The sequence below is a fragment of the Artemia franciscana genome, chromosome 14, assembly GCF_032884065.1.
Source record: "Artemia franciscana chromosome 14, ASM3288406v1, whole genome shotgun sequence".
In the NCBI taxonomy this organism is placed as follows: Eukaryota; Metazoa; Arthropoda; class Branchiopoda; order Anostraca; family Artemiidae; genus Artemia; species Artemia franciscana.
The window spans coordinates 27,117,996-27,140,004 of record NC_088876.1 but is presented as its reverse complement, the minus strand read 5'-3'; the positions used below and the strand labels follow the sequence as shown (position 1 = coordinate 27,140,004).

The following is a 22,009-nucleotide window of genomic DNA, read 5'->3' as shown; positions in this document are numbered from 1 at the left end:
GGTGATGACTCCCTACCAGTAGAAATTTACAAAGCGAGTTCGGCGCTCGTTGAAGGCCCAACGAACCTACTTGGCAAACTCTGGGACGCTGAATATGTTCCCCAGGACGGACGTAACACAACTACAATCCCTATATTCAAGATAGGAGATGAAAGAGAGTCTAAAAATTACCCGGGAGTCTCACTAATAGACATAGCTTTTTAATAAGATTTTGCAATAGTTTTAATTAACCGCTTTAGAAAAGAGCGAGAGCAACGGACAAAGAAGAGCCAGGCAGTTTTCCGCCCTAGAATGAGGTGTGTAGGTCATATCTTTACCCAGTGAATTCTTCTTCATCAACGTTTCATTCACTGATTTGATACCTTCACAGTCTTTCTTGACTTATACCCTAGTTATGGAAAATAATGCTCGAAGACGGTGTTCCAACAAAAATAGTCGACCTAATAAGAGCATACTATGAAAATACCCGAGCATACTATGAAAATACCCTAAGTAACGTACGAATATATGGTGAGCTAACGGAATTATTTGAAATAGCACACGTCGTCCGTCAAGGATGCCCAGCATCGCCAATTCTTTTAACTATATTATAGATTGGATTAAAAAGACGCATTGAAAGAAGATGATGGTTTCACCTCTTCAGCACAAGAAAAAATTTCTGACATCGAATATGCAGATGATAGTACTCTGCTCATCCGCTCAGAAAGCACAAAACATAAGAGAGTAGCAAAAACGGCTAATGAGACATGACTCGCGATCAGTATCCCTAAAACAAAGTATCTTTCAGCCAAAGAGAACACTTCTATATACATCAGTGGAGAACCTATCGAGAGGGTGGAAGATTTCAAATACCTATGGTTATTGATAGATGCTAGAGGTAGAGCCACTAGTGAGGTTCAAAGCAGGACTCGTAAAGCAAGCTTTGCGAACTTACTGTCTTTGGCCAGCTTCGTACACCGTTTTGGACTAAAAAAAAAATCTAACTAGTGATGATGCTCAGGACTACATCAACGTGAGTGCCTACAATTTTGTTATATGGATGTGAGTCCCGTTTGGTGACAAATTGCTTTTCGTTTCACCCTAGATACTCGGCCGAAAAGAACTATCAATCTCCATCTTTACCTCATTATAGCCAAAGAAACTGGATTTTTTTTCTGTAAAACCATTTTTTTTTGTCAGGTCAGTCAGATTGGTACTGTCTAACTGGGGTCAAGGAATAATCACCCGTAATTTAAGAATAAATCACCTTTAATTGTCTTACCATATTCAATACAAGGCTCAAAATGAACTGAATTGTCTCAATTTATATAAATCAGGACTAAGGAAACAATGACCAAGAGACAGCAAGATTGACAAATCAAAAACATTTAATTAAAAATATCCCAAATTATTTCCACCAAACAATAAACCCACAAGGGAATCGAAATGAGTCATACAAAGAAAGACTGAAGCATCCAATGTATGATTACAAAACATCACACAAAAATTAACTGATACTTAAAAAAAAAAATCAACAATGCTAAGCAGAACTAGAGGAATTTAAAATTAAGTCATTTAAGTAATAACAAAAAAGGATGAAAGTGAATTTACACGAAAAGGCAGAGGACATTTACCCCATAACAAAATGAGCATCAACTTGACCTCCAACAGTATATTTTTGCATTTCACACATTAGACTATAAATGTCGATTTTATGTACTACTTTTAAATTTCAATATTTTCACACAATGTTTGAGAAGTGCTTTCTAGAAAGCATTTTGGTCAGCAACAAGCATACTTCTATTAGTATCACTGACGACTCATATCGCAGCAGCAAGCTGTATTAGGGCAATACATCTATGCACGCTCCTTCTACATCCAAAATGTGCGAACTTATTATTTACTTCCTCACAAAAAGTTTCATTTCATCTAAATCATTATTTATGACATCTTTCCAAACCTTTTAATGAAATCCTGCTTTTTCGTTTGCCCCGTGTAAATTAAAGAAACCAGAGTTTTTGGCCCGAGAATTCCACCAAAACAATATCAAATTGAAGCCCAGCAAATTCAAACAGAATTTCATGAAAATTGTCGAGCAGCTTTTGAAAAGCTTTAAAATGCTTGAATAATATAGCAAAGGTGAAACGACGATTAATTATTTTAAGAAAATGATTTTTTTTTTCTAAATGAATATTTGAGCTCTATATCTAAAAGCCGTCATCAGCAAATCAAAAATATCGAAGAATTATTTTAAGCAAATGAATTTTTTTTTTAAATGAATATTCTGGCTCTATATCTAAAAGTCGTTATTAGCAAAGCAGAGATAAATATAACAAAAGACTTAAAATAAAATTTATGACCATTAAAACTATATATAAAAAAAAGAACAGTCCTAGCATCATCACTTCAAGCAAGCTCAACCAGGACTGAAAAACAAACTTTGATTCATTCAGATTAGCAAAGCAGAGATAAATATAACAAAAGACATAAAATAAAATTTATGACCATTAAAACTATATATAAAAAAAAGAACAGTCCTAGCATCATCACTTCAAGCAAGCTCAACCAGGACTGAAAAACAAACTTTGATTCATTCAGATAAAAACAAATCAAGACCACTAATTCAGATAAAACAAATCAAGAGCACGTTTTAAATACAATCCTTGCATTTTCGGCAGCTAATATAAAGGGTCTTTTTGATACATGTTCATTGGCAGCATGTAGCATTTCGATTGCTTCTAAGCTTATTGTGTTCAAGCATTTTGCTCTTGAAGTTCGGATATTTTCGCTCATTCACATATGGTTGCTGTAATATCTTTTCTTCCTCCAAATACTGCAGTAGGTGTTCCTATTTGGTGTATTCACCAACGCCATCTAATACTGTGATTCCACGACATTTTCACGCTTCTCCATTTACTTGCAACACTATCTACATTCAGTACTCTCAAGATGAATCATCAGATTCGTGCAGGTCTCTCAGGCAACAAGCAGAAGAGGGGAGGGAATCTGCCACAAGTACCATAGGCACCTGTCCATACTTAGTTACCCTTAAATTGTCTGGAATAGGTGAGCCGGTCCCTACACTTCCATTATTCACGGACGGACAATGTTCATGGTACAGACGTGATCAGCACTTAACTCTCATTCCACGAAAATCCAGTGCATGCCCAGAGGTAATACGTATATAGCTGCGAATACAATTTGGACCAGTTTTGGTCCAAATTTTAGTAATAAATAGTTTATTTGTTTTGTTTTTTTTACTGTTTTATAAATATTTTTTACCCATTTTCAATGTATATTCTTTTCATTTATAAGATATACTTAAATATTAGTTACTATTCCTCAATCAGCTTCAAACAATATTTTTTTTTATGATAATTTTCTTAATCACCTTTTGAACAGTTTCCAAACAGTTCGTAGCAACGAACTGTAAGTAAGGAGCGACTCGGCCCAATAGAAACCGAGACTCTAAAAATGAAATTTTATAAAAATAGATACATCAAAAGAACTGACTTTTAATGCTGATTTGAAATATATAAAATTAATACAGCAAAATGTAACCTATCAAAACCTAAGAGCCTGAGCAAATTTGCCTCATTTCCGAAAAGGGTGGGCACCCCCAAACATTCAAGCAATCTTAAGGAAATCACATCATCAGATTCAGCATATTCGAAAACAGTACTGTAGAGGTTTTAAGATCCTATCTACAAAAATGTAGAATCTTGTATTTTTTCCCAGAAAAAGATCACGGATTTTCAAAAATGTTGTTTTTGATCACGGAAAAAACAACATTTGTTGTTGCTTTTTTCCCAGGGGTTATCGTATCCAACCAATGGTCCGAGAAGATCCACAGAGAGCTCATATGAATCGAAATCGGAAGTTCTAGTGCACTTTTGAAGTAACCAAAAAGATTTGAGGGCAACTAGCCCCACTCCCTCCCCTGCAATTTTCCTCAATGATATCCAATCAAAATTTTAAGATAGCCGTTTCGTCCACCATAGTTGAAAGGTCCAATAACTATGCTTTTGGTGGTGGCAGGCGTTTACCCCTTTAAAAAAATACCCCCAACCCACCCCCGCGGAAAATAGCCCTTTATGCTGAAGTTTTGAATTTTTGTCCTAATTCTTTAAGAACGATTCGTGAAACACAATGGCCGTTTAATTAGAATAGTAAGCTTTGTTTTAAATGCTATAAAAAAACGTTACCGCAAAGAGTGAAGTTTTGAGGAGATAGTAACCCCTTTCATACATATAACAAATTTTGTTCGCTTCAAATCTTGATGTTGCTAAAATAGCGAAACAAATTAGAGTGAAATATTCACTCTAATTTGTTTCCCACTATCTTGAGAAATTCCCTATTGTTCTTCTTGTTTTTGGTGTTTGTTTGATGTTGCTCTTTGCTTTCAGTTGAAACCGTTGTTTTTTTATTTGTTATTGGGAAACATATAGAACAAGTTTTTTTTAAAGAAAAGTAAAGAGCCTCATTGAACCAAAAATGAGCAGAAATATAGTCAGATAACCTTCAAAGTAAAAACTATGGAGTCTAATAGAAAAAAAAAAAGATATAAAACATTTTTTTCATGAATTAATAAAAAACGGACAGATATTAATTTATAACTTTTTCCTCAAAACAAGTTTGTCAAAGAATAGTAAAGAGCCAAATATGAGTAGAAATAAATTCAACTAATTTTCCAAGCGTAGAACTACTACAAATCTCCATCAATACATGAATTAAACCCAAAACGAAGAAAAATTACAATAAATAACCGAGTCAAGCTCAAAAGGAGCAAAAATTAACATGAGCAGGGCTGACAGCCCCCACGCCTTCTTAAGACCAGAACATAATTTGCACTTTACTAAAGAAAACACACTTTAAATGTTTTCACTTTTTTTACTTTAATATATAAAGAAATATTAAGACGATAAGGAGTAAATATCAGAACATGTATATTTAACTGACAATACATGGTTATTTTTTTTTTTTTTTAGTAAAGTACAAATTGTGTTCTGGTCTTGAGAAGACATGGGGATTGTCAGCCCTATTCGTTTTAGTGTTTGCTCGTTTTGAATTTGACTAGGCTATCTATCCCAATTTCTGGTGAAAAACAAACTCTTAGAATTTGACAATGCCTTCGTCCGTAAAAACTTGAACAATAAGAATTTGTTGCTCATCGAAGCCAACTATCCTTTCAAAGAGAAGCTAAACCGTCTTAAATTTTTTAGATGCCATATGTTTTAGCTTAATTTGATTGATTGCCTACATTTTCTTCTTCTTCTTTTTCTTTTTTTTAATTTGGTACCCACTACAGCCAAAAGTTGCAAAAGTTCATATGGAAGTCTTTTCAAGAAAAATTTATTTGCGGTGTTTTTTTTTACCACAAGTTTTTAGGATACTTATGGTGTGTAAATTTCTCTTTTCCCCTTTCCTTAGCACTTTTCAAAAAAAACTAAAAACAAACAAAACTCAAATAAAAATTACAAATTTGGAAATCTTATTTTGCGCGGGGTTTATTTTCCGGGGGGATTGTTCACGGATGGGGGGTGTTTTTCGGGGGGGGGGGCGCCTAGATGCCCTTTTGGTGATGACATGACCCTCCATAGTCCCTGGGTACAGGCCTGAAAGTGACTCAATTGGCCCATATTGTTCATATATAATATTTGTTACTGGGAAATATACCGATATTTTTGGGGTGATTTTCTAAGGGGAAGGGGGGGGGGTCCGTGGAGAGCAATGTTAACGAGAGGAATTTTTCAGGATAAATATTACATGGAGGGGGGGAAAGGGAATTTCGTGGCATGATTTGAAAAAAGGTGAGAAATTAATTAAAAAATAATAAATGATTTCAACTGAGAGCAAGAAGGAATATCAAAACTTTTTGTCCTAATTTTTTAGGAGCGACTATTCAAAAACAAAGAAGGTTTCTTTTGGATACGAATATTGTTTAAAGAACTTTAAGACTTTAGTGTAAAGAACAAGGGTCAAGGAAGGGGTGGTCTTCCTCATATACAGAATAGTTTACATTTATTCTAAGTTTTAATGTTGCTTCTTACTTTCTATCTGAAAAGCTTGTTTTTTTAAATCTAAGTTTTTCATAGCACATTTCCATACTTTCTGTTAGTACTGACTGTGGCTCTTTATTATGTTGCAGCTATTACTGCAACCATGAACAACATCTATGGTAAGTTAGCAAACACCGTTTTTCTACCTGTAAAAATACTTCAGGTTTTTCAATGATTTGTTGAAAGAGAAAAAATTATATTCATTTTTTCTATTCTGTTCTTTTGCTTTTCTATACCCACATTAAACTATTTCTTTTGCGAAAGATAAACAGCAAAAAAACATCAAATTACCAACAACAAAATTATAAACACATTGTTTATAATTGTTTAATGGGATTATTTTGAAACGCAAAGGATATTAGCAATTATATATACAGATTCTATTTCGACTGTTCCATCATATTCCATCGAGTATGACTGAGAGACTATTTAGCAGTCTCTCTTAACCCAAAAGTCAGAGCAGAGGATGGTAGACCTGTAAAATCGCAGAATTACTCTGAAAATAATAAATAGCATTACATTGGCTAACAGCTTTCTTTTAACTCCTCCCCTCACATCTAGACAATTTTTTTTGTCACTCTTGGCCTGTACTTGCCTCTATTAACAAGAACTGGCGATAATGCCTAATTTATTGAAGTTCTTACCTCGTCTACATTTATCTAGTGTATTAGGAGTGGCACTTAAAAGACCAAGAATGGCAGCAGATCCACAGACAACTGAAAGTATCCATTTGTAGTAGCCATGATAAGCTTCAGGTGAAAAACTGAAGGAGAAAAGAAATATAAGAATCAACTCCAAAATACGAAATGATTTTTACACATTAATAACTGATGCCATAAAACACAAAAAAAGGAACGACACAAAAAGAATAAGAAAACTTCAAGTTTGAAAAAAAAACACAAGAATGATACCATCGATATCCTGCTGTACGATATCTATCGCTAGAACGATACCACTGTCAGCGCCTATAGCCTACAGTTTCCAGCTATTAAAATCACTTAAAATAGTTTTTAAGTTCAGGATGAGAACCCTAATATGGAGGTTACAAGTTCCTATCAACAAAAATGTTGAATTTGTATTTTTTTTTTTTCCCAGGAGAAATATCGCAGCGTGTTTATTTGTTGTTTTTTTTTCTTTCCATGTTTTTCCTAGAGATGACCAAATCGAACCCATGGTCCTAGAAGATGAGGAGAGGGCTCACTCAAACAGAAATTAAAAGTTCCAGTGTCATTTTTAAGTGACCAAAAGGATTAGAGGGCAAACAGCCCCCATCTCAGACCCTCTTTTCGCAAAGACAAGCAATCAAATTTTGAGCTAGCCATTTGGTTCAGCATAGTTGAAAGATCTATTAATTAAACCAACTCCTTTACTTACAGAAGCAACTTCTTTACTTTATGCACCATGTTCCACCATGTTCCTAGTCCTAACCTTCAGTTTAGTTGATCTTTTATAGGTAAGTGTACCAGCTAGCAGATTGCTGCAGAAGTCAGATTTAAACCTCAGTCGGGCAACCAGCACTGTAAATGGCACTCTTACCATTTTCGAGAATAAAAAGAAATATTGCAATGCGTATCTTCCAAAAAACTGGCCAAAGTTAGTGTCAGAGATGAGGCTATTGGTATTGAATTGACAGTTAGGAGGTGAGCTTCAACCCTAGACTCAAAAGAGGAAGTATGAAAAAAATAGAAATGCCACCCGACAAAGTACATTAAATCTCATGAACTCTTACGATGAAGAACTTTTTCAAACTGTTGAATCATTATTGAAGATTCTTGACACTTAACCTGTCAGTGTTGCTACGGAACAATTCCGTGCATCGGTTTTTACATGAGCCCCTTCCAAGAGCATGTTTCTTGCTCCCAAAGATAGAGGCTGCGGAGATTCTCAAGGCAGCTAGTAAAAATAGTCCAAGCCACTTAGGTAGTCCCAAGGAGCCTACATCTGAGTCGATCGTGATTTTTTTTTTTTACCACTTCTTTTTATTGGTAAATTCGTTGTGTCAGGTACATTTAAATATATGATTTTCTACTATTCTTTTACAGCACTCTATCCCGAGACCTTAGATGGCAGTAAAATATTCTTTTGAAGGAGTCGCTCAAAACGGCGTCCCTACGGAGGTCATTCTAAATCGAAGTGCAAAGTCGAATGGAGCTGTTGTTCAAGTACTCTGTTCTCGGCATTTCAACCTTACTATAATTGGTTCTAGTTGTCTTTGTGCCTATTTTGTCAGTTGGACAGTGGGGGACACAGCACAAGGAAGTTCTAGAGAAGGAGATGGATTTATGTACTTGTAAAAAACAGCCATCGGCGCCACGTCAAACCTTTTGCTAACAGACCAGAGAGAGACACAGGAAAAGACTGAGCCTGTTCTATTGGCCCTATTGTGGATCTTCTCAAGCGGTGCCAATAAGGTTTTTGAGCATCAACATACAGCAGGCATCTATACTCGGCGATGGATCTGATGCAAGACTTAAAAAGAGGAATAACCAGCCTGGGCAGTAAAAGGCTAAGAGTGATCTCTAGCTTTCTTGTACAGGAGGTTCTCACCTGATCGAGGTGGATTTTCGAAGAAAGACCTGTGGAGAAACGGATTCCGAAGACACAAAGCTCGTCCACTCTCTTTATAGCTTCATTCAAGGAGATGAGGTTCGGATATATGCATGGCACTTACGATTGGGGGATCAGCAGCTCCTTTGTTTTGGGAGCATGGAAATTGACCATGCATGCATTGGACCATTTTTAAAACTCCAAAAGATCTATCCACAAGAGCAAGGAGGCATGGGATGGGTCTTCGTGTCTTGGGATGGCTAAGAGTGTCATGGTATCGTCAGGAAAATGATGCAGATGGCTTGCAAGGTTGTCTCTCGAATCATTTATGTAGAGAGTGAAAAGCATAGGTCCCAAGATGCTACCCAAGGGTACGCCTGCCTTTATTGGGTATTCTTGGGAAGTGAATATATCAAGGAAAACCCGGATTGAGCAATTAGAGAGATAGGTCTCGATCCCTTTACAATACGCTCACATGCACCATGCAGGTAAAATACTCTAGCCAGCCTTGATGCCACACTTTTTTGAAAGTTTTAGTGATGTCGAATGACAATCGCCTGACGTCGTATCTTTCAGCTAGAAGTTCAATCTACTTCTTGTGCTTGATCATCAGGTAGTCGAACATTCCGGTGGAATTCATACTGACAATCACCAAAAAGGTCATTTGACTTCGAGTACTGATAAAATGTACGATTGAAAATGCCTTTGCAATTCATTCCCAATGTAGGAGAGGAGGCTGACAGGCCTACACGAGTCAACCCTTGCTGGGTTACCACCTGATTTGGGTATAGAAATGACATAGGTGGATTTTCATGAGTGTGGAAAGGTTTCAGCAAAAACACAGCCGGAAAAGCGATGACAAAGGTCCAGGTACTTCGGTACTGCAGAACTTCAAGACAACATTAGTTATGCTGTCACGGCTCCAGGATCTCATCAGATGAAGACGCTTAAGAATGCAAAAGACTTTAAGCTTGAAATAGTTCACACGATCAAGCACAGTATCGGTTTGATTGGGGGAATTGGGGAGCTTCTTTAGTGTCGTGGTCCCGATTTAAGAATCCGGCAAACGCCTTAGCAAGTGCTTCGATCTTTATATGCGGATCTTGCAAACGTCGTTAATTTTTAGAGAAGCAATTGAAGCTTCCTTAGATAATGGTAAATTTCTTGATAATTCTTCACTTGCATTAAGCAAAAGTGATTTGAAGCTTGGTATTTCTCCCTGTACTGAACCAGGATTGCCAAATCCGGCGGATTTCGTCATTATGTGCTTTAAAAAAAAAAAAATCAATAAAAAAAAAAAAAAAAAAAAAAAAATCAAATTTGTCCTTTTTGCGTTTTAAGACTAGCCGTTGCTTGTGTGCCTTTTGTTTTTCTCAGATAACCTTATTTTTTGTGGGTAATTAACCAAGGTTTGTATTTGCTGAATACCTGGATCCTCTTCAATAAGATGTAACTTGCGATATATTCAACAATGGCTTGTTGGCATTTTCCATAGCTCATTCGGGCCTTCAAGAAGGAAGACTCCATTATTGAGAAGCAAGTACGATTATTTAGCCACCCCAATATCCTCTTTTGCATTGCCCAATTTTTCGCCTGTGCTTAATTGGGGGGGGGGAGGGCGAATATGAAGAATAAAATATTGGAAGCTAGGGTGATGAAAGTGTTCAATTTCGGTTGAAAAACGTGTGCACTCAGAAAACCGAGGATTTGTAAGATTTTTTTTACGGGGGAATTATCAACAGTTTTATTTATAGGCACTTACCTTGTCGAGTGGAAAGACTGTATAAGGAAAACTGCCAATCCGTTTGATAATTTGTCAGTAAAACTCATAGCACCATAGACAAAACCACCAGAGCCAATATTATCCCCAATGAGAGCTGCAGTTATGGCTAATGACATGACTAGTAAAACTGAGCCTGCTGCTCCTAGATAAAAAAAGAAAAAGTTTAGTGGCAAAATTGCGGCAAAAGAATTACCGTATCCTTGCCTTAGGAGAAAAAGATTGTTTGTTGAAAATGTTCATATTGAGAACATTTTGAGAAAACATTGAGAACAAGTGGCAGTAGATAGATTTCCAAAGGCCAACGTATGCCTCACCATGAAAATCGAAATCCCTAGACAAGAGAAAAAATAATTGGAAATAAAAGTATAGAAACCATGCTCGTTTTTAGGACTATCATATAGATTTTCAGTTTTTCAAAAGCTATGGAGAATAAATTAAAAATTCTTATTTTGAAGTGATTTTGAATACAGGGCTTTTTGTAAAACTGACAAGTACATATAAATATAACTTCTATAGAGATCATGTACCTGTTACGGCATCAATTGGCGAAAATACAGGGGGAGGGGGCAAAATAAATTTTTTCAAACTCTAGGGAAGACAAATTTGCCTTTTTTGCAGTTTTTACATAAAAATATCACTAAAACGTATTTTTCAGTTGTAATACCAAACTAATTGTTTTCAAACCTGGAGCAACGGGAGGGGTTGAGCAAATGCACCTCTTTATCCAATCAACGCCCCGGCGGGCCCGATTTTACCGTGTCAAATTGTAAGCAAAAGAGGAAGTCACCTATTTTAGTGACGCATGCCGTCTTGTAGCATCAACAGAGGTAACAGACTGTTCCGTTTAAATGTATTTACGTACACGTTTTAATAAATTTACAGCAAGATTTTTTGTCCTTCGATTTTTTGGGCTTTCTTTGCTCCAAATTTTTCATTTTTCTCTTTTAACATTTTATACGATATGACGCAACAAAGAAAATTTACCCCCCCCCCCTCATACTAAAAAAAGCAAACAACAAAGTATTGGAAAATTGCCTCGGTTCTTGGTAATAAGCGCCAAGACAATAGTAACCAAAACTCTAAAAAACAAAACTCTAAAAAACAAAAGTCTGAAAACGATACATCAAGTATATAGACCGTCAAAAGAACCTACCTTTTACGCTGATTCTGAATATGTAAATATTTTTAAGCATAAAGTTACTTGATAAAAAATTACCGGTACAATTTGACATGAATTGTTAATACGAATAAAATTTCTACAACTTTTAAAAAATTGAGAAAATATCCCGTAGATTGAAGTGTTCTTAATGAAATTTACACCCCAAAGTTCAACAGATTAGGCGACACTAAAGTAAAGGTATTAGGCCTCCGTCTACGAGAAAAACACAATTTAATTTTTTCCATGTGAAATATTGTTACGGATTCGTGTATATTTGTTTGTTTGTTTTTCTTAGTAGAAAATCAGAAGGGTGTTCCTTCAAACGAAGTTTTAAAGTTCTGGTGCTCCTTCTAAATAGCAAAAGAAATTGCACCATTATTCTGTGTTGTTTCTGGTCAGTTTTTGCCCTTGAAAAAAAGATACTACCAAAACAATGCATGAAACCTCCTGATTTCAGAGAACATGCTGCCAAGTAGTCTTACATGTTTCCATAAATGAGGTTTATCCAAGTGAAATCCAAGTGCTCATTTATCCAAGTGCAAGCTAAACCTCAATGTAAAAAAGGGTGAAGGAAGCGACGTTATTTAGTTCACCACCAAACAGAACTAAACAAAGCAAATTTTTGTAAATTTGCTTTGCCCGGCAAAGAGCAACGTCAAATCTTAATAATAACAAAAATCAAACGAGATTTTCAACTCAATTGTATTCCAGTTGATGCTTCATTTTTTTTTTTTTTTTTACTTAATAATACAATGTAAAACAGACGAACACTAATGTACGTCTGTTTCCATAAATGAGTAATAAATTCCATAACTAATAATACATGTTTCCATAAATGAGCTTATTTTTTGTACTACAACGCTTTGTGAATGAAGGAGCTCATTTATCCAACTGCAAGCTAAACCTCAATGTAAAAAAGGGCGAAGGAAGCGACGTCATTTACTTCACCACCAAACAGAACTAAACAAAGCAAATTTTGTAAATTTGCTTTTTTTTTTTTTTTTTTTTTTTTTTTTTTTTTTTTTTTTTTTTTTTTTTTTTTTTTTTTTTTTTTTTTTTTTACTTAATAATTTACAATGTAAAACACACGAACCCTAATGTGAAAATCCAATATTACTGTCATAAAGAAATGAAACTTTGTCGTAAAGAGAGGGTAGCCAAAGGAATTACCAGGTCCTTTAATTTATTACAAGACATGCATATCTGACATAATAAAAACAAATAGAAATTAAGTTGAAAAAAAATAGTTTTTAGAGAAAGCAGAAAGCAAAGGTGAGAATTAAGAAAACGAACATAAATTATGCTAAACATAAGGAGGGGAGTACTTGTCTGTTATAGCACCTATGTATATAGAAGCTAAGTAGAACTGGGTTTTTCGTGAGACAAGACAAAGAGAAGTGACAGAATAGATGTGAAATATATAATTTAATCTATATATATGCAGCAGATTAGGGGGGGGGGTAAAGTATTTGGACAGTGTGAAATTAAAAACAATTTTTACTTCATGATATGCAAAATAATTGTACCTAACATATTTTACATGCAGACACACTATACCTTACCCCCTCCAATGTGCAAATATATAGCCCAAATTTGTTCCTAAATATTATATTTCACTGTTCTCGTTCAATACAGATCACAAACTAAATACATTTTGTTCAATACAGATCGCAAACTCAATTAAAACCGGTTCTATTTAGATTCTATATCCATTGGCACTGTAACAGACAAGTAACGGGGGGGGGGCTTCTACCTCTTTATCCCCAACTCTAAACACTGAAGTGTAACTTTTTCTTTCTTCACCGTCATATCTTTTGTACGAACTTTCCTTTCAGATTGACAAATGAACTGAACACAGTCTCCAGTAAAAACTCATCTGAACTGTCATAGTCTTTTAGAGACAACTCACCTTTCAAAACTGTCAAAAGTTAGCATTTTCTGTAACAAATTAACTAGACTGTCAAAATTTTTTAGTGATAATTTTCTTTTCAGATTGTCAATAATTAACGTGTAAGAATTTAGCGTAACAGTCCCACTCCCAGCTTTATAAGCCCCTCGGGAACCAGCCTTCCACAGCAAGTGTCCCCAAAAATTTGAAGGTCAAAGCCTTGGAGAAAAAGTAAAACAAATACAAAAAACCTAACGATTGCACTTGGTAGAAAACTAGCAGGAAATTTAATTTTTTATGCACCTGATGCCAGACAAATTTATAAAAGAAGACAATATAAATCAACACAGCATTATTATAAAACCTTCATTTCTTCCAATAGAGTAACCGAGGTATTCACTTCCCTGAACTAGAAAGCTATAATAGAATAAAACTCTCTACTGGAGACCACTGACAGCAGGACTCGAACCCTCGTCCTCACGTATACAGGATTTCAAGTCTAGGGCGTTAAACACTCGACTAGCATACCAAGTAAGTATAATGAGAGAGTAAGTAAGAAAGTCCAGTCATCCCAATATCCAGCAGGACAAAGTCTCACAATGTATACACAGATGAGATTATAAAAGTTTTTTTGGATGTTCAATCAGATGACAGCTCAACTCCCTTTCCCTTAGATAGACGTAAATTAGAAATGGCTCTCTATGAAAAGTGGTATCAAGGTTTCACTAATAAAGTGAGTTCATGGTCAATAAAGTTCTTTCCATCAAAAGACCATTTAATAGCTGCTTCTAAAATGAACATTGCACACCAGCTTACGCAAATTATAACAGGGCATTGTCGGTTAAATTATTTCTTAAATAAAATTGGAAAAGTTAGAAGGGGAGAGTGCATTTGAGGTGAAAGTGAAACATGCAGCCACTTCCTGTTTATTTGCCCTGATTATTTTTTACAACGTGTTGGTATGGAATTAGAACTCCATTCTTTAGGAATTAATTTCCCATATTGTCCTAGTTCAGTAGTTTCTGATAAAGTATTAAGGAAATGTTTGAACAGATTTTTGTACTCAACTAGAAGACTGGTTTGATGTTAAAATTTGATATTTATACCCGATTGTTGCCTTTGATTGTAGCATTTATTAGTGTCATTTATTCTATTGTTTGTTTTTTCTTTGTAGTGTTAGTTTGTAGACATTTAGCAGTGAAATACTTGTAAGGGTTTAATTACAGAGTAAAATCATCATCATCAAGTAAGAAAGTATAAGAGAGTAATAGCTCTCTATAAGCGAGTACTCCCTTATAAGAGAACAATAGCGAAGAGAAAACGGAATAATATAGCAAAAACGCAAAGAACAGGTCATTAGGGCCAGTAGTGACAAGGCTATGAATTTAAACTTGATAGATATTGATAAAGGTAAATTTAATGAGAGTAGATTTTAGTCGCTTCTATAATATGCATATGACACGGCTGAATATGATCAACTGTACCCTTTTAATTGGCTTTACGGATAACAAGACCATTTACAACTAAAACCATTTCTTTGGAGTTATGAGAATAATCTGAAAAAAAATATACGTTATATGTTGGGCAAAAGGACTTCTAAGCCTCGGAAAGTGCTAATATGGTCTTAATTAATAGGCTATGCAAAGTCTGCTTGGACTATATGATGCACTGCCACAACAAGATGCGGAGACATGGTAAAAGATTTTTCTTAATTATTTCTCTTATTTTCATTTCCCTTTTGCATTAAATCTCAGATTTAATTATTATTGAATTAAACAGTTTTTATTCTTTACCGTAATCCAATCCTGGCTTGAAAAATAAATAAACATGAAAGTACCATATAAAATAGTTGTCATCAAACAGTTATCACTCAAATAATATCACTGCCATACAAACTGCTGTAATCCAAACATTATTAAAGAGAATATCCTACAAACTCTCGTAGCCACAATATCTAGCAAAAGAGGTAATCAGACCTCAATGAAACTGAGTGAGAGGTAAGACTATGTTTCAGTTGTGCCTAATTGATGTCCGGATATAATTCATCCTCTGGGGTCCCCAAAGTCAACTGAAAACAACTTAATTTAAGATTAATAAAAAAAAAAAAAGCTCACCATAGAGAATAGCTACGAGATATACTCCATATTGTTTGTAAACCTCACTTGAGTCATACCAAATAAGGATCGAAGGCACTAATCCCAAAATAACACCAATGGAAAAGATGACCTATACAACATAAAAGAGAAAGTATTACACCCATATACATTGAATAAGCGAATATTATTAATCTGACAGAGGGAAAATGTGACAGTGCACATAAAGGAACAGAAAAAGAAAGTGCTTCAAGTCCTCACTATAAGAGGTCTTCACTATTAGGTGGCATTAAAGGAACATAAAACATTTTAACTTAGAGAAAGAGGGAGGTGACATGGATGGAAAAGAGTTAGAAAGAAAGCGGGAGAGAGAGCATTTTATGTATGTTGTTGTCTTCTTATCAGCTCTCGTTTGCAACCTTGTTTCTTTCCTCGTACTCTTTAGATGTACAGATTAGCCCCTTAATTTCTTATCACATTTAGTATCTTGCCTTTCTCATCAGCAATCGTCTTTGAATCTATTTCTCTATTTTTTCAGGATTATCCCTGAGTTTTCATTAAAATTCCATAAAAAGATATGCTGAGGATATAAAACATATGACCATTGATTTATACTGTGCGAACCAAAAATTACCTCAAAAAAATATCAAGCATCAGATAAGCATGCCAACATCCAATTAGGTAACTATTGTTTTGATCATAAGATTCTCCCCACATATTACATTCAGACAAATAAATGAATTTTGAAGTCAAATTGCCAGATAAAAAGGTTTTTCATCCAATGAATCTTCTCGAATTTCCAACTTCAGGTCCATTTGATCGATCAAAACTGCCCACTTGATCATCGTCTCGTTACTCAAATTAACCTTTTCATCTTCACTTATTCCCAGTTTTAGCGACCTAGTCTTTTTAACTTTAATCTTCAGACCTATTCTTGCACCCTAAATTCACAAAACCTCTAAAAGTTCATTCATTTTGCTAATATTTTCATCTAGGATGCTTAAATCATTAGTCTAGGAGAGTTTACTTCCCCGTTTGATCCCGTGTTCTTCCATTGTCTTTGCTGCTCCCTAAGACAAAGTCAACCAAAATAATTCATATAAATGTGGAAAGAACGGAACACTGCTTAACTCCTTCTTTAATACGAGTGCAGCTACAAACTTCATTTCCAACATTCATCACAGCAATTTTATTCTCTTACATAGCACCAATCACCGTAACGTATTTGTCTGGTATACCATACAAGTAAAATGCCTTCGCTAAAGCTCTTCTACCAGCTAAATCAAGTACTGGCTCATAATCTATAAAACTGAGGAATAAAGGTTTTTGATGACTCAGGCACTTCTCAATTACTAATCTAGGAGTGAAAAATTTGGTCGGCACGTTTTCTAGCCTTCCTAAGCCCACACTGTTCTCCTTCAAACTTTATCTACAGTATCTCTCAGTCTAAAAGTAGCCTTCCTCACAAAACAAATCTTCCTTCACATCCAAGGAATCACAAACTTTTTCATTTTCCTCTATATCTTTTCCTGCAACTCTATCACGGTTTATCACATTCATAAAATGTTCTGCCTATCTCTCTTTAACTCTCTCCTTATCACTAATTGTGGCCCCGTTCTTTATTTTTAACTGGAACAAGTCCGGATTGATTACTCAATTTATTAACATGCCAGTACAATATCTTACTATTATGCCGTTTGGCTGCATCTTCCAGATCCTCGGCAATTTTATCCATGGCCTCCACTTCACACCTCCTTAGTTCATATTTTAATGTTTTCTCTATTTTTTTTTTTTACACATTCCTCTTATTTTCATATGATCTACCGCTCAAATAATTCTTGTAAAAGCCCCTTTTTCTCTCTGTTAAATATAAAGACTTCCTAATATTACACCTAACTTTCTTTGCTAAGACATCATCCTCGACTTCATAAGCTATTTTCCTATAATTATATCGTCCATGGTCAATATGGTTTTATTGTTATGTATAGTTTTTTTCGTTGATTTTGTGTATGTATTTGTTTTTCTCTTTGTGTTTTTTTTATATTTATTCTTACTCCACCATAGCTTATTTACTTTATGCATCGTATGGGTTAAAAATAAAATAATAACATAATAATACTGTCAAATCTTAAACTCTCCAGTTTAGTTTGCCCCAAAACTAATAAAGTAACTAATTAAGAATATGTGCAGATATTGTTGTTTTCTGTTGATGGTTTTACTTGTTTTTTTTATTTCTGTGTAAGTACTAGGCATAAACATCTGCCTTTTCTGTATTTTATTTTTGGTTTGCGTTCAGTTTTCCGTCAGCAGTTTTCTTTTTCTACTCCACGTGAGATTTATTGCAGCTTAAAGGGGGCAATAGAAATTAAATCTCAATAGAATAAGCTTAGAAACGATTTAAATCAGCAATACACCCACCTCTACCCCCCCCCCAATAAAAAATAAAATAATTTAGAAGAAGACTAATATTTTAGATTCAACTAAAAATTTTAAGCTAACAAAACAAAATACAAAAAATTAATACATACTATAGCATCTTAGTGAATGTTATATTTAGCTGTTTGAGAAAAGAGCAAATTCAACACGCGGCGTGAAAGCCGTTAAAAACAAGTAAAATCTGTTGCGATTTTTCAACTGGGTAAATTCTTGTTACCTTGTACGGAAAGTACCCAAAACCTAGGATCAACTTACAAACAGTTCACAATACACTGCCTTTTAGAGCTTATGTAGGAGAGGGAGGTGAAATTCATAAGATTGTTCTTTAAGTCACTTCAAACACCGTTATGGAAATTCTCGTGTTTCATCCAAGCTATACAATAGCTTGTCTAATTATTGCCTTAAGTTACCAAAAACTAAAACTTAAGGATATTTCTTCAAAATTCAACCCTTGTTTTCTTAAAAAGAAAAAAAAATAAAGTAAAAGTGACTTTTAAAAGTAAAAAAAGGCAACAAGAAAAAATAGCAAGTGACACAGAAAATCAATAACATTCTGAAAAAAAAAACACAGAAAAATGAATAAAAGAAAAAAGAGGCTACAAATTGGATAACTGACTGTCCCCAAAGATACATGTAGCCCAAATACAAAAAAAAACTAGCAAAACTACATATTACTGAATGAAATGTGATGTATACCTTCTTGGAAAGTAACAATCTCAATGGGCGTATCAGTAAAGATGCAAAAAGGCCAGATACGAATAAGGATAAAGGCACTGTTGCCAATGTTGTACTTGGTAAGTTCAAGGTATCTTGGAGGTAAAGCGGCAAATAAACCTGGGACAAATTCACGAACAGGCGGGTAGACATGTAGAGAAGCGCTACCTAAAATAATTGATTAAAACATCTAAATCACAAGCACCATTCAAGAACATCAACATTAATAAATGCGTTACAGATCAGGCCGAGCCACCTTTCCTGTTTCAAATTATCCGTAGCCTTTAGTGGCGGTTCTGGCCCCTCTTGTTGTCCGGGGAAAAACCTTGATTACCCCCCCCCCCCAGTCTCCCACAAAATTTTTAGACAAAATTTTAACAAAACTTCTATTTATTAGCAATTTTTCTAGTTTATTAATTATTTGATAATTTATAAATAATTTTTTGTTATTGTTAATTATATTTACACTATTTAATTATCATTATTTATTTCAATTATAATTACTTAGTTATCATTTAATCATTTAATTATTTTTTTAATTTATTGATTAATTATAATTTATTATTTTCGTTTATTAATTGTGCCCTCTACTTAATTTAAATATAAATAGGATTCCAAAAATTACAAAATGAATATAACTTTTACATCATTTATTTGAGAATTTCCGCCCCAAAGATTTCTAGGGGGAAGCATCCCTTCTGTCGACCCCTAATACCGCCTCTGGTGAACTTCAATTTGTGGTATAGTTGATTCATTGGATGCCCACGAGCTTTATTATAAATATCGAATCGTATTTGTTTTGAATACCTCTTAATGGTTACCGTAAAAATATTCACTCAAAACGCACTATCTTATAATCTTATAGCTAGGGGTATTTCAACATAGAAAAATACTAGGAAACAAGCAGAAACACACCCTCCTTCCTTGCTTGAATGCTTTCGATATGCTTTTGGAAACAATAATTGAATTTGTGAGGACTTTTGCAGAATTATTCAAACCGTCTATGTCTTATATTAATAGGTATTTAAGATCGCTATACAAGAACAAAAAGGAAAGTATTAAATCAATTGAACAAATACATGCCAAGCCAACTCTCCTTCTCAAAAATATTCTGATATTTATACTCACTCTCAACAAGCAAAAATAATAATAGGAAGAAACAAATAATAAATGGATCAAATAATAATAAGCTATAACTAAAATAAATATTATATAAATAATATAATATAAAAGATAATAAAGAGAGTAAAATGACTCAATATTCCTCTGCCAGGTGAAAAACATTTTAAACAGTATAGCGTTTACAACCCTTTTTATCTTTTGTTAGTTATACTAATAATTTGAAAATATTACTTATCCAAAATAACAGTATTGTTTTTTGCTTTCAAGAGGAATGGAGGAGGTTTAACCAAGCATTATACGTCCACACGATGCATAGTTTTAGTTGTTTCTTAAATTTTATTACACAAGTATTTAGCATTAAGGCGACTCTTTGTCGTTAATATTTATATAACTTCATACATAAACAAAATATTAATCCAAACCACAAGGATTTTCTATCACATACATAGACAGCTTCTGAAAAACAGGATGGATATATAATACATTGTGTCTGAAAATGCTTTAAGCGCAAAGAGCCTTAAAGTAAAATATTCATTGCAACCAGGGCCCATCTCAGATCTCTTGACATTGGAAAACTGCGATTTTCAAAGATTATTAGTTTGATTGTTTCGATTTTAGTTAGGTTTTTTGAGCAGAACCAAGTTTTCGTCTGAGTTGCAAGGTTAGCCATTAAGATAAATAAGCAAAACTAATTAGTTCATTCTGACACCGCTTTTCTACCATATAATAACAATTTCTGAAAAGAATTACACCAGTAATGGAAAGCTACACTTTCTTAAGACGTATGGTGCCACATGTTTCAGCCTTTTTAGGTCATTTTTCAACCATAATTCTTCTTTTTTTTTTTCTTAATTTGGTGCCAAATAACACCAAAAACTGGATGAAAACATATGTAGGTTTCTTTTATTAAAAAACTGAATTACCAAATTTTTTTGTTGTATATCCGTTCGTAAATTTCTGCTTAACCAATTAAAAAAATCCGACTTAATTTCCCCCGCCCTGATAATTCATACCGATGGTTCCAGCGCAAGTCTTCGGTATTCACAGTTTTACTACCATTCGATAGCCGAGATTTGATTTTATCCTTCTACCGAATTTATATTTTGAAATTTATTAAAGTTTTTGTAGATAAAAAGAAGCGTTGAAAGCATCTTTTCATCTGCATCTTCGTATGTTTTGTCAGAAACATTCGAAAACGTGAAACTTCTTTAAATTTAAGAAATTAAAATGGTTATGTTAGAATAAGTATAAATATTACCATAATCCTGGCTCAGTAAGCGGATAAATCTGAAAATACTAAATCCAACAATATAAGAATCTTATCGTTTTAATTTCAGCTGTTACTTGTCGATGTTCCACAAGGAACATCGGGTGTTGGTGTTCCACAGGGACCGTAAATATCAAAAAGCATAGTATTATAATACCAGCACTACGAGCAGACAACTTGTTTAGTTTTGAACTAATACAGAATATAGAGCACTAATATCTTATTCGAAGACACTACACGCAACCTTGTGGTAGCACAATGGAATCAATCGCTGCTTGGTAACACAGGGACTCAGGGTTTGATCTCAGCTGTCACAGGGCCTGGAGTTGCATTGAGAAAATGTGTTTCCAAATCTTCTAATAGAAAACAAGAAAAAGATATCCTAGAAACTTAAATATTGACAGGCATTTGCTCAAAATACCTTTATTTATAACTTATTTAGCTATATTAGAACTAAAACGCCACAATATCAAAAATCTACATTTGGTATATATAATAAACAAGTACTTTTACTTAGTTATATTAGCTTATATTGCTACTACTAACTACATGGAGGCCAGATCAAGCCATGGCAGAACGTCAAAGATGGACGTCGAATAACTAGGTGGTTACTTGAAATATGGCTACAAGTGGGACAAGTTCCTCCTTTACATTTATTCCTAGCTGGATAGCTAACAAGGATAATCTTTGACAGTCTCTCAATTTTCATTTGCATAACGTGTCTGGGCTATCTTAGCCCAGACACGTTATGTATCTCATTATAGCCCTCAAAAGCGGGATACAACCACATTTTTCGTAGAGCTTACTGTTTGAAATACGGCCAGTCAGACCTAACTATACGTAAACAATTCCTCTGGACAATATCCAACAAATCTACTTCCGTCTTTTGATGCTCCCACATTTCAGAACTACACTTTACTACTATTGCTTCAATGTTCTAATCTTTGTTCGCAGACTTGTCT

The 22,009-nt window shown here is 34.4% G+C and overlaps 1 protein-coding gene across 3 annotated transcripts in view; it reads right to left on the bottom strand.

Moving 5' to 3' along the window:
* LOC136035516 (major facilitator superfamily domain-containing protein 12-like) overlaps positions 1 to 22,009 on the bottom strand; it is a 40,747-nt gene that overhangs the window by 5,095 nt on the left and 13,643 nt on the right. For all 3 annotated transcript variants that reach the window (XM_065717355.1, XM_065717357.1, XM_065717358.1), the window contains exons 5-8: positions 18,641 to 18,826; positions 15,530 to 15,641; positions 10,348 to 10,510; positions 6,683 to 6,801 (exon numbers count right to left, since the gene is read on the bottom strand). In XM_065717355.1, the coding sequence (XP_065573427.1) occupies positions 6,683 to 6,801; positions 10,348 to 10,510; positions 15,530 to 15,641; positions 18,641 to 18,826 (580 nt within the window). The remainder of the gene's footprint in view (positions 1 to 6,682; positions 6,802 to 10,347; positions 10,511 to 15,529; positions 15,642 to 18,640; positions 18,827 to 22,009) is intronic.